The 12293-nt window shown below is 41.3% G+C and overlaps 1 protein-coding gene across 1 annotated transcript; it reads right to left on the minus strand.

Annotated features, from left to right (window-relative positions):
- Positions 1–2944: 2944 nt before the first annotated feature.
- On the minus strand, positions 2945–12078 carry BLID (BH3-like motif containing, cell death inducer). Its single transcript, XM_053722170.1, is given in 4 exon segments — positions 2945–3091; positions 3094–3209; positions 3212–3253; positions 12045–12078. Coding segments are annotated over 4 exon segments (339 nt in total).
- Between the last annotated feature and the right edge of the window lie 215 nt (positions 12079–12293).

A 12293-nucleotide genomic window follows, 5' to 3' on the forward strand; every position in this document is an offset into this window, starting at 1 on the left:
GGAGGGGGGATGGGCTAAATGGGTAAGGGGCACTAAGGAATCTACTCCTGAAATCATTGTTTCACTATATGCTAACCAATTTAGATGTAAATTAAAAAATAATTAATTTTTTTAAAAAGTTAAAAAAAATGTTGTCATAGCAACCTTGGACAAGACATTTTTCCTCTCGGATCATTAGCTTCCTCCTTGAATATAAAATGAGAGGATGAGACTAGATGAACTTTTAAATCCCCTCCAGGAAAATTCTAGAACTGCACAGTCCCTCTCTCTGTCTAGATTCCATTTTCTTACAAAACTATTTTCTTAACAGTTATGATACAGACGGAATTGGTCTTTTGAAAATAAATAGAGCATCTTAGCTGATGTTAAAAACAATATAGAATCCGAACATCCAAAATGAAAGAAGAAACACGTGAAGAGTCTCAGAATGGAGGAATTGATCACAGCAGATCGGGTCATGAAAAGGAGATCCCCATTTAACGGTCTCCCAAATCTCCTGAGCATTGCCTGGATCAAAGAAGTCTTGACAAGATTCTTAGGCAATAAGGAAGTTGTCCAGAAGAGGCAAGAATTATCCATCCCATTTCATACAAAGGGAAACTGACATCCAGAAAGGAGAGGTAATTCACTCAAGATCACTGTGAAGATGAAGTCAGGCCTGACACTCGGGTATCCTGCCTCCCACCCAATTATGTTGCCCAAATCTGTTCAGAAAGAACCCACCACTGCTTCCAGTGACCGCGAGAATGTGGTGCTGTGACCCAGCGTAACTGGGCAGTGTCCTGACCAACTTGGCTTTCAAAAACTCTGCTGAAATCACACCTGCTATAGCACTGATCACTAGAGAAAGTGACCACATGAATAACCCAGAGAGACTCTTTAGAAGTTTCCCTGCGGTCAACGACACTTCCACTGGCCTTGCGTCAGGAAGTCTATCCGGTTTCCATCCCTTCCATCTGTCACCTTAGGCTTTTGTACATCACGTTCCTTCTTTGGGAGTCGAAGAACTTACTAGAGAAACTCATAAAGTGTAAAACGATCCTAGATCACCATGCAGAAACGACGGTTAGAGGAATTTTTGATATCGGTATCACTCATTACCTAAAGCAATTATTTTTATCTACTTTTTAAATTAAATTTTAAATCTACTTTTCATATATGTTAGAATGTATAGAATAGTGTAATGCAGATATATGCCATTCTTGTAAACATCACACATGTATGTATGTACATATATGTATATTATATATATATATATCTCCTTCAGCCTAGCTGGGAAAATCTGTTTCAAAATCAACTCCTGCTCTCTCCTCGAACTTGATATATAGCCAAGCAGGCCTTTCTCGATTAACACAGCCGCCTCCTGGGAAAAGTCACAGAATAACTTTATTGATTTCCCTTTACCCTTCTCCACATTTCTCTGCTGAAATGTTGTCTTAACTCTTAAATGTAAAAGCAAAAAGAAAAGAAAATTAAAACAAAGAGATACGCTTCCTTTAGGACCACGTTGATTCTCTTATATTTTTTCAGATTTTCTAAAAAAGATTTTTTTTGAAGGAGAGAGTACCTGTAAAGACAAGGGAGGATTCGGTTCTCCAAGGTTCTTGTGCAACAGATTTCTTTACATCGAAACCTGTGTTTTGCACACAATGCTGGACTCAATGCTACACAAACCACTTCTCCTCGTCTCTCATGACTTGGCCAGCCAGCTCTGAAAACTGCCAAGGCTTTCTGGCGAACAATCCCTCCAATGTTTCCAGGAGCCTACCCAGTGCATAGGAATACAGCGAACGTTTATTTCTCATCAGATTTTCCTACCTCAAAAGATTCGCAACAAGATTAAGTATCTTATTTAATTAAAAGAATTTTTTTTTAGGATTCAGTATTTTAAAAATCAGAAAGTTCTTTAGGAGTTTCTCTGATGGCAGCTTTAGAGAGGTCAAAAAACGAGGCCCTCTCTGCCTGCACCTCTCACGGTGACCCGGACAGATGAACCCAGAGCCTCATTCTTGTTCTCCTTCTGGCTTCGGAAGCGCCCCGTGCCCTCGATTCTGACCATGGGGCTGGAGTGGGGTCAGGGTAGTGGAAGGAAGAGAAGGGAAGGAAACACTGGAATGCCTTAGAGTAAAAGCTCTAACAAAACACCGTTTGCATTTTTGTCACTTCCCTCCACCAACTCCACAGATTTAGTTCTATTTGCTCTAAGGCCTGAGTTCATAAAAACCTAGTAGAATTTCTATTTCTTTGGGCTCTCTTTGCTGTCACCCCCAGCTTTTCCTGCAAAGGGAAGGAAGCGGATGGACTTATTTACAACAGAATTGCGATCTGATTCCTCCCCCACTTTAAGCAAATAAAGATGCCTAGTGAGATGAACGGATTGTGTTCTTTAAAATTGAAAACGCATGTGAACGCATCACCCATCAGAAACAAGCTTAAGGAAAGTACAGGAAGAAAATGAAAGGTCTGCGAATAAACAAGGCACACTGTTGGGCACAATTTAGTAGAGCAATTATTAACAACATGACAAATATCTGCCTCCAGTGCACAAATAAAAGGCACTCAAAACCACAAAAGGGTAGTGATGTGCTATGCTGTCCTGAGGTTTAATCACAGAGCTTTTGTTTTGTTTTGTGTGTGTGTGTTTTTTAACAAAATACCATTTCCCACTCCCCCCCCTCAATAACTTGGAAGCTTAGTTTTAATTAAATGCCATTTTACTTTTTAGTGGCCAGTTTATCTTTTCTTTTCCATTTGGTTTCTCTACAATGTGAATCAGACAGTGATTTGGAAGTGTTATGGGTAAAAGTGGGTAGAAAAGCATGCTAAGAATTGGGTCATCTTGTTGAAATCAAGTTCACTTCTGTGTAGCAGAGCAGGAAGAATGGGGGAAAATCTGCCCTAATATCTTGCTGTATCTGTCCCAACTTCTTCCTTTCATAGGGCCTCAGCAGGGGGAATTATGTAGCAATGCAATTTGCATCCTGGTTAAATAGGAAGGTCTCTGGAGCACATTTTCAAGAACACCCCCCCTCGTGGCAGAGGAGCCAAGATTGTACCTTGTAAGAGGAAACACTGTTTCCTTAGGCAATACAATATAGGCTCTTTGTTGAAACTGGCAAGTGTTCTAGTGACAGGCAAGAGGGTCCCTTCTGCCTCTGGATAAATGGAATAATGGCCAGAAGCTTGTTCTAACCAGGCAGTACAAAGTCACTCTCAGTTTCCAAGATCGAATAGAAAGGTCCCTCCTGGCTTCCTGCGACACCCAAATGGAGCACAACACATCCACCATAATTTTAAGTTACAGTGTAGGAAAGTTCAGAATCAAACACTCATTCATTCATTCATTCATTCATTCAGCAAGTTTCTATAGGGCAGCTCATATAGACTGGGCTCTCCTTATGCACAATGTTAAGTGGAAGAAGAAAGATTACATCCTGCCCTTCTCTTCTTCTCAACTCCTACTATCCTTGGTATTTTCCTTGATTTCAAGTGGCAACTCATCAAAAATCCTCAGCCGATAATAGCTTCCAAGGGTTCACGTATTCATTCCAACCTCTTCTAACCTGCCTCCACCTAGAATATCATTTGATCAAGGTTTCTGTGAATAAACATTACTAATTAATACGAAGTCTTGATGATGTCCTCTCAAGTTTGATGCTCAGACTACAAAGAAGCTCTATCTTCTACCTAAAGGTAAGAAATCTCCCCATGTTGATCTCTGACATCTAAACAGCAGGGATACTTTTTTTTAGATTTTTTTTCCCCAAATGTGAACACCCCTGGGAGTATTTGCTTCATTTCTTAGTCAGCAAGAACCTAGAGCTGTGGATGCCTGAGGGAGTCATTCCAACCGAGACTAGAATTTCAAGAGAGAAAATTTATCCAGCTACCTTGTCTGGTGCTTATAATGCATGAAAGTATCAACCTCCCCATGGCAGACTACAGGGAATGATCAGTGTGAAGTAAGTCATCTCCTCAAAGATGTATTGCTGGGGCGCCTGGGTGGCTCAGTCGGTTGGGCGTCCGACTTCGGCTCAGGTCATGATCTCACGGTCCGTGAGTTCGAGCCCCGCGTCGGGCTCTGTGCTGACAGCTCAGAGCCTGGAGCCTGCTTTGGATTCTGTGTCTCCCTCTCTCTCTGCCCCTCCCCCGTTCATGCTCTGTCTCTCTCTGTCTCAAAAATAAATAAACATTAAAAAAAAGATGTATTGCAATAATTTCCCTGCTGAAACGGCAAGTTCCTGACCATGGTATTGTACACAAATAATAAATAAACAAATGCCATTATGCTGTTGTTGTTTTCCACACTGGGAAGACCTCAGAACATCTTGCTTCGACTGATAGGCTGGAATCGTTGAAAAACTTGCCTCCCCTTCCTAGTTCTTTGGCTAAAATGTATCGGGAAAATGGTGCATTAGTCATTATTTCTAATTGGGAAAAGCCTGATTATCATGAGAACCCTGGTTAGGTGATTTGTAGAGTACTATTGTGTTGAGAGCCAAGAGACTTAAGGTAGAAGCATCTTAGTTAGCAATAGCAGAGAGGCTATGCGATTGGATCTGGTGTTTCATATATCTACTATCAAGATATATTGAACAAGAGGGGCGCCTGGGTGGCTCCTGAGCGTCTGTCTGACTTCGGCTCAGGTCACGATCTCACGGTTTGTGAGTTCGAGCCCCACGTCGGGCTCTGTGCTGACAGCTCAGAGCCTGGAGCCCGCTTCTGATTCTGTGTTTCCTTCTCTCTCTCTGCCCCTCCTCGGCTTGCACGCTGTCTGTCTCTCCCTCAAAATAAATAAACATTAAACAAATTTAATATATATATATATATATATGAACAAGTATTCAGGGAATACTTGGGTGTTTTTCTAAACTTAGAGTAATTCCAACACTCAGTTGGAAGTGGGGGGCACATAATATTCTACTCTGGCAAAATTTAGAGGTAACCTGGGAAAAAATCCATCAAGTGCCTTGTAGAAAATCAAATGGGCAAAAGTATAATTGAAACCAATAAGATGGATAATGGAATCATTCAGGCTTGGATCTGAAGCCCAGATCTGCCACTTAATAACTCTGTGGACTTGGGCAAAGTACTTCACTTTTTGGAAACTCAGATTCCTGACGTGTAAAATTGGGGATGATTGGATTTTCTATGCCTATTTATTTTGAGGTTAAATGAGATAAGGAATATAAATTGTTTATCACAATGTCCGGCTTATAGTAAGCACTCAACAATGTTAGTTTCCTTATTTCTCTCCCTTTTTTGATGCATGCTTTCCTGATTTCCATTTAACCTATTTTGTGCATTTATAGAACACTGACTTTCTATACAGTTTGATTGATTTAATAGTCCAATTTTGATTAAAAATGAGTGAGGGAAGAAACACTGGGGTGGCTCAGTCAGTTAAGCGTCCAACTTTGGCTCAGGTCATGATCTTGGGGTTCATGAGTTCAAGGCCTTCGTCGGGCTCTGTGTTGACAGCTCAGAGCCTGGAGCCTGCTTCAGATTCTGTGTCTCCCTCTCTCTCTGCCCCTCCTCAGTTCATGCTCTGTCTCTCTCTCCTTCAAAAATAAATAAACATTTTTTTTTTTTTTAAGTGAGTGAGGCGGTGTTCCTTGTTCTTCTATTTTCTGGAAGGGTTTTGTAAGATTAGTGCTATTTTAGAGGTTAAATTATTCTAAATCTAACACATGGAAGGAATATGAACATGGACTGGTACTTGCCATTTTTGCAAAAGATGCTCGTAATCTACTGAGGAAGTCAGAAACATGCATGTGTAGCTATAAATCAGACCATGATAAGTGGAACAGGTTGACGAAACATTGGCGGTAGATGGTATCTATTATGTGCCAAGCACCATACAAGGTGGCAGAGACTCAGAGATAAAGAGGATGCAATCGTGAAACTTTAAGGCCCTTCACTTAGCATAAGAAGAGACATATGGGCACACAGCCGCATAGGGAAGTGGGGAGTACAAGGGCTACTAGATAAAGTAATGGCACGAAGAATGTGAAATCACTTCTGTTGGAAGGGTCAGGGAAAGTTTCAAGAGGAGAAGATATCTAGGGTAGACATATTAAAAATAACGAGGTCAGAACTTCGATAAAATGGACAAATGCCTTAAAAAATACAACTTACTCAAATGGACACCGATGAAACAGAATATCTAAATGGCCTCGTATCTCTAAGAGCAATTAAATTCATTATCTAAACTTTCCCACAGAGAAAATTCCGGGTCCAAATGGTATGACTGGTGATTCCTATCAAATATCCAAGTAAGAAATAATGCTAATCTTACAAAACTCTTCCAGAAAATAGAAGAACAGGGAATACTTCCCTCACTGATTTTTTTTTAAATCAAAATTGGGCAAATAAATTATAAGGCAATCACAGACCAATATACCTGATAAACATAAACGCAAAAATCCTTAACAAAATTGTAATAAATCAAATCTTGCAACATATTAAAGAGCATTGTCTCCCACTAGGATTTATTCCAGAAACATAAGATGGATTTATATCTAATAAGCAAAGTAATTCATCCTATTAGTAGGATATATGGGAAAAAGCACCATTATTTCCATAGGTGCAGAAAAATCATTTGAAAAAAATTCTTATTCTTTTTTTTATGAAAAAACCTCTCATATTAGGGATAAAAAAGGAATTTTCTCAATCTGATAACACACATCCTACAAAAACTTATTATAAACAAAATCCCTAATGCTTAATTATAAAATCATTTCCCCATAATATTGGGAAAAGGCCTGCTCAAATTACTTCTAGTCACCATTTCACTGGACATCTATCTTAGTAATTGTAATACAGCAAGAAAAAGAAAAGCATAACTAGAAAAAGCAACATGGCTTTTTTTTTTTTTTTTTGGTAACTGATGTAACTTTTTGTAATTGGTGTGCTCGTTTAAGTAGAAAATCCTAAAATAATCTCTATAACAATGGCCAGAATAATTGCATTTGGCAAATTATTATCCAGCAAATACAAGATTAACATATCCAAGTCAATTATATTTTTAGGCACTAGCAGCAAATCATTAGAAACGAAGAATTTTAAACCATTTATAACAGCATCATAAAACACAATATTTAGGAGGAAATCTTCTAAAATATGCGTAGAGTGAGTTCCATTGTGACTTCCGAAAGATATGACTACCTGGAACCTCAGAATGTGACCTAGTTTGGAAAAGGGGCCTTTAAAGATGTAATTAAGGTAAAGATCTTGAGATGAGGTCATCCTGCAACAGGCTGCCCCCTAAGTCCAATGACAGAGTCCTTATAAGAGACGGAAAAGGAGACAGCACCGAGACCTAGAAGGAGAAGGCCATGTGAAGACATAGGCAGGAAGGTTGGCTGAGGAACACCTAGGAGACTCCAGAAGCTAGGCATAGGACAGACTCTCCCTTCAAGAGTCCAGAAGGGGGGCACCTGGGTGGCTCAGTTGGTTAAGCATCTGACTTTGGCTCAGGTCACGATCTCACGGTTCGTGAGTTCAAGCCCTGCATTGGGCTCTGTGGTTCGTGAGTTCGAGCCCTGCATCGGGCTCTGTGGTTCGTGAGTTCGAGCCCTGCATCGGGCTCTGTGTGGAAATTAATTAATTCACTGATAAGAAGGAACAAATGACTTACACATGTAACAGTATGGGTGTGTCTCAAAATCTTTATACTGAATGGAAGAAACCAGAAACAAAAGAGTATATACTATACTGATTCCATTTCTGTAAAATTGTAGACACTGCCAACTAACCTATGGAGACAAAAAGCAGATCAGAGCGTGCCTAGGGCCAGGGTGAGAGAAAGACTGCAAAGGGACACACAGAAACTTTTGGAAGTGATGAAGATATTCTGGATTTTGATTGTCATGGCTGTGCTGTGGATGTGAGTCTGTCAAAACTCATTGACTGTATATTTTAAATGGATACAATTTGCTGCGTGTAAATTACATCTCAATAAATTTGCTACACATACGGAGTAGAAAGATAGCAGCTGGACAGGGGGGAAGACAGGGCATGCAGAGAGAAGCAGAGGAACAAGGCACATAGAAGACATCTACGCCTTATCTCGGAAAATAGTTTACACATTCCCTCCAGGCAGCAACCCTGTCTCGTATTTTATCTACGGTCCTCTCGGTGTCCAGAAATAAGGAGGGTAACGATGCATCTGAGTTGCATGGAATTATTCAGTATATGCCCACAGGCAGCTGTTTTGAGAGTGCTACAGGTCGACTACCAGAAGACTAGGTAGAAATCCCAGTCCTTTATCCTGCTGAGACCCGCGGAAGTCATTTCACCTCTCAAAGCCAAACCTGCGTAATGAACGTAACAATATCCCCACAATACAGTTGCTGTAAAGATTAAAATAATACCTACGAGAGTCCCCAGGAACATTCCAGTACATGCTACATATGCATGAAACAGTGGGGCTTCCAAACATATTTGTTGATTGACATCTCGACTGTTATTTGCTTGTTCATATACTCAAATCTCTTATTATCTGCATACGTGTTTTCCATGTCAAACGATTCTCCCAGTCAGAGACGTACTTTTACGTCACTTTGGTCAATGAAGTACTCCAGAAATTAGAGCTGATTTTTTCTCTCTCTCTCTCCCTCTCTATCTATCTATTGATTTATGGGAGAGAGAGGGCGCAAGCGAGCGAGGGGCAGAGAGAGAGAGAGAGAAGAGAGAGAGAATCCCACGAGGGGCAGAGAGAAAGGGGGAAAGAGAGAGGGAGAGAGAAGCAGGGCTCACCTGGATGGAGCAGGGTTCAAGATCACCCCATGCAGGGCTTGAACTCACGAACCATGAGATCATGACCTGAGCTTAAGTTGGATGCTTAACCGACTGAGCCACCCAGGCGCCCCTAGAGTTGATTTTAATATTAGATTGGGCAGGATACAATTACCAAAGTCAACGTGTTCCTTAAAAAAAAAAAAATCATATAACGCATTCCACAATAGAAGTGACTGGGGATTATGCATTGTTTCTAGATTTTCTATGCCACTGCTTTGAGTACTGCAGTCAATGGAGAGCAAACTATTGTCTAAACAAAAACCAAACACACAAAAGATAAACAAGTCATGGGTAAATGTGGTCCCAGTGTGAAGGTTTCAAGGAGAATCTAGAATAATAGATACAGCGAGGGCATATGATTAAAGAAAATTAAGGCAGAAGGAGGCTCCTTAACCCAGTTGCTTAGAAGAGGCAAATTGCTAGGAGATTGTCTTTAAGAAGTAACCAGACTCTTTTAGTAAGGAGCATACAGGCATCCCTTGTCCCCAAAATAAAATGGATAATATAATCACACTGTCAAAGGCTGGTTGATTCATAGGACCGTTTGATAGAAATGGCAAATTATAGAGGAGAGCAGTTATACTCGTTGAGAAACTCTGAGATTGAAAACCTCCGATGAGCTTTATTTCTCCACGTTCTGTTGTACACTCTTCGTGACATACAGGGAGATGTGGGTTGCTTTTTAATACATTTTTGTTGGTAAGCAAATTTCATTCTTTAAAAAAATTTTCTTTAAATGTTTATTTATTTTTGAGAGCAAGCCAGAGCGCGAGCGGGCGAGGGGCAGAGAGACAGGGAGACGCAGAATGCGAAGCAGGCTCCAGGCTCCGAGCTGTCAGCACAGAGCCCCACACGGGGCTCGAACTCATGAACCTCAAGATCATGCCTTGAGCCAAAGTTGGACGCTAAGCCGACTGAGCCACCCAGGTGCCCCACACATTTTGTTCTTTTAGTTTAGGGGTGAGCAAACTAGAGGCTTTGAGCCAAATCCATCCTGCTTCGTGTTGCACTAGAATCTTCTTGCTCCCGTTGGTTACTCTTGATATGGCTGTTTTTCACTACAATGAAAAATGGCGGGATTCCGCCATGGTGGAATTGAGCCGTTGCAACACAGACCCTATGGCCGACAAAGCCCAAAATATTTACTCTCCGGCCCTTTCTAGATAAAGTCTGATGGCCTCCTGTTCTAATGCAACATTAGATCTGGACACTGGACCATCTGCATCGATGTTATATCAAGAATAGGGGAGCTGTTCTAAAAGGATCTCTAGAAAGTCTTGTCTTCTCACGGTGTTAGTGGGATCCTCTTTAAAACTGAATTCCCCCCTCTTGCCTGAAACCATTTTGCTAAGATGAGAGAAAGGCTTTTCAAATATTGCCACCCATCTCATAAGTTTATGGACGGAATTGCGCAATGGACTCAGAAAGAGAAGTTCAGTTTCAGGGTGCCACTTACATAGAACCAACTAAGAGGCAATGTGCGTTTCTCTGTTGTCTCATTGAGGGGCAGGATTTATCCTTGGACTTCTATCTGGCCATGACTAAATTCTGAGGCCCCAGAACCACCTGTGCCAGCAAACAACATAAAACTGGACAGAGAGGACACCTTCCATTCCTCAGACTGATGTTCATTTTTGCTTAACTTCTCCTCGTTTATCACCTGACCTTTAGAACCTGAGACTCTATTGGCTCCCACTTGTTCGTCTTTTGTGAATTACTCCTCTGTACTTGAACCTTAGTCTGCTGTCAGAAAACCCTTCCTGCTTCTTTGAACTTCTTCTCCTGTTCCTTCCAGACAGCACTGGTCTCATGTTATCCATATCCCAGGGTGAGCCTGGGTCTTTAGTCCTCTCTGGGTTCCAGTTCAACCATGTATAAAATGGGAATGCTGTTTTCAGGTTCTCTGCACAGATCTACTAAAGACAAGTGGAAAGGTCACTAATGGAGATACGAACACTAAGTTGCAAGCATAACAGATTCTCTATTTTTTATTAAAAAAAATTTTTTTTTAACATTTATTTATTTATTTTTGAGACAGAGAGAGACAGAGCATGAACGGGGGAGGGTTAGAGAGACGTGGGGCTCAATCTCAGGAACTGTCATATCATGACCTGACCCAAAATCAAGAGTTGGATGCTTAACTGACTGAGCCACCCAGGCACCCCCAGATTATCTTAATATTGATATTACTAAAGGCAATCTAAATGACGGTTGTAATCAAACTATTTCTGCATCAATTTAAAATGGCCAATCTAGGGGTGCCCAGGTGGCTCAGTCAGTTAAGGGTCTGACTCTCGGTTTTGGCTCACGTCATGATCTCACAGTGTGTGGGTTTGAGCCCCGCTTCAGGCTCTGCACTGACGGTGCAGAACCTGCTTGAGATTCTCTCTCTCCTCCTCTCTTTGCTCCTCCCTGCCTTGTGAGTTCTCTTTCTCTCTCAAAAATAAATAAACTTAAAAAAATAGCCAATCTTGGGGCGCCTCGGTGGCTCATCCGGTTGAACGTCCGACTTCAGCTCAGGTCATGATCTCACGGATCGAGGGTTCAAGCCCCGAGTCGGGCTCTGTGCTGACAGCTCGGAGCCTGGAGCCTGCTTCTGATCCTGTGTCTCCCTCTCTCTCTGCCCCTAACCCACTCGCATTCTGTCTCTCTCTCTCTAAAAAATAAATAACCATTAAAAAATTTTTTTAAATAGCCAATCTAGAAATTATCATAAATTTGAAACTTAAAATACTTTTCCTCTAAAATAGTATGAGAGAGAAGAGTATGGCCACATGTTCATTTTTAGAAAAAGCTAAAAATAGTAAAGAAAGAAAAGAATGCTACACATCACCTGACATATGCAAAGCCCACCTTGGTACTTAAATTTTTTTCTTAATGTTTACTTATTTTTGAGAAAGAGAGAGCGAGCACGCGTGGGGGAGGGGCAGAAAGCAACGGAGACAGAATCCGAAGCAGGCTCCAGGCTGCGGGCACGAAGCCTGATGCAGGGCTCAGACTCACAGACTGTGAGATCATGACTTGAGCTGGAGTCAGACGCTTAACCAACTGAGCCCCCCAGGTGCCCCCCACCTAGGTACTTAGGAAGACGCACAAATAATCCTCAAAAGCTTAACACAAAACCTGAAGCTCTGAGCTAATCGTGCTGTTTCGTAACCTTTCAATAATAAAATATAGTTGCGATCTTCAAAGTGACTGTTTCCCTTTTCTGTCTCTGCCCTAGGGCTGTGTGTCTAGCGTACTCTTCAGTGCTTGGCTCTCAGAGCGCTGTTCCATGGTTACCGGGGACAATACTCTTCAGAAGCATTGAAAACAACGGCATTCCCATTAGTGAACGAACACCACTTTATCTGGTTTAATAAAATGGCCACCAGTGAAATTGACAAAATGGTGTGTGTATATGCCTATACTTGGAAGAAGACACCCAATATGGCAGCGTAATATTTATTTTTATTTTTATAATCCCACGGTAAGCTAAATTTTTCTTGCCG

The sequence above is a fragment of the Lynx rufus genome, unplaced genomic scaffold (assembly GCF_022079265.1).
Source record: "Lynx rufus isolate CCGP_SWC_20201006 ecotype Redwood Valley unplaced genomic scaffold, mLynRuf1.p SCAF_9, whole genome shotgun sequence".
NCBI classification, from domain to species: Eukaryota; Metazoa; Chordata; class Mammalia; order Carnivora; family Felidae; genus Lynx; species Lynx rufus.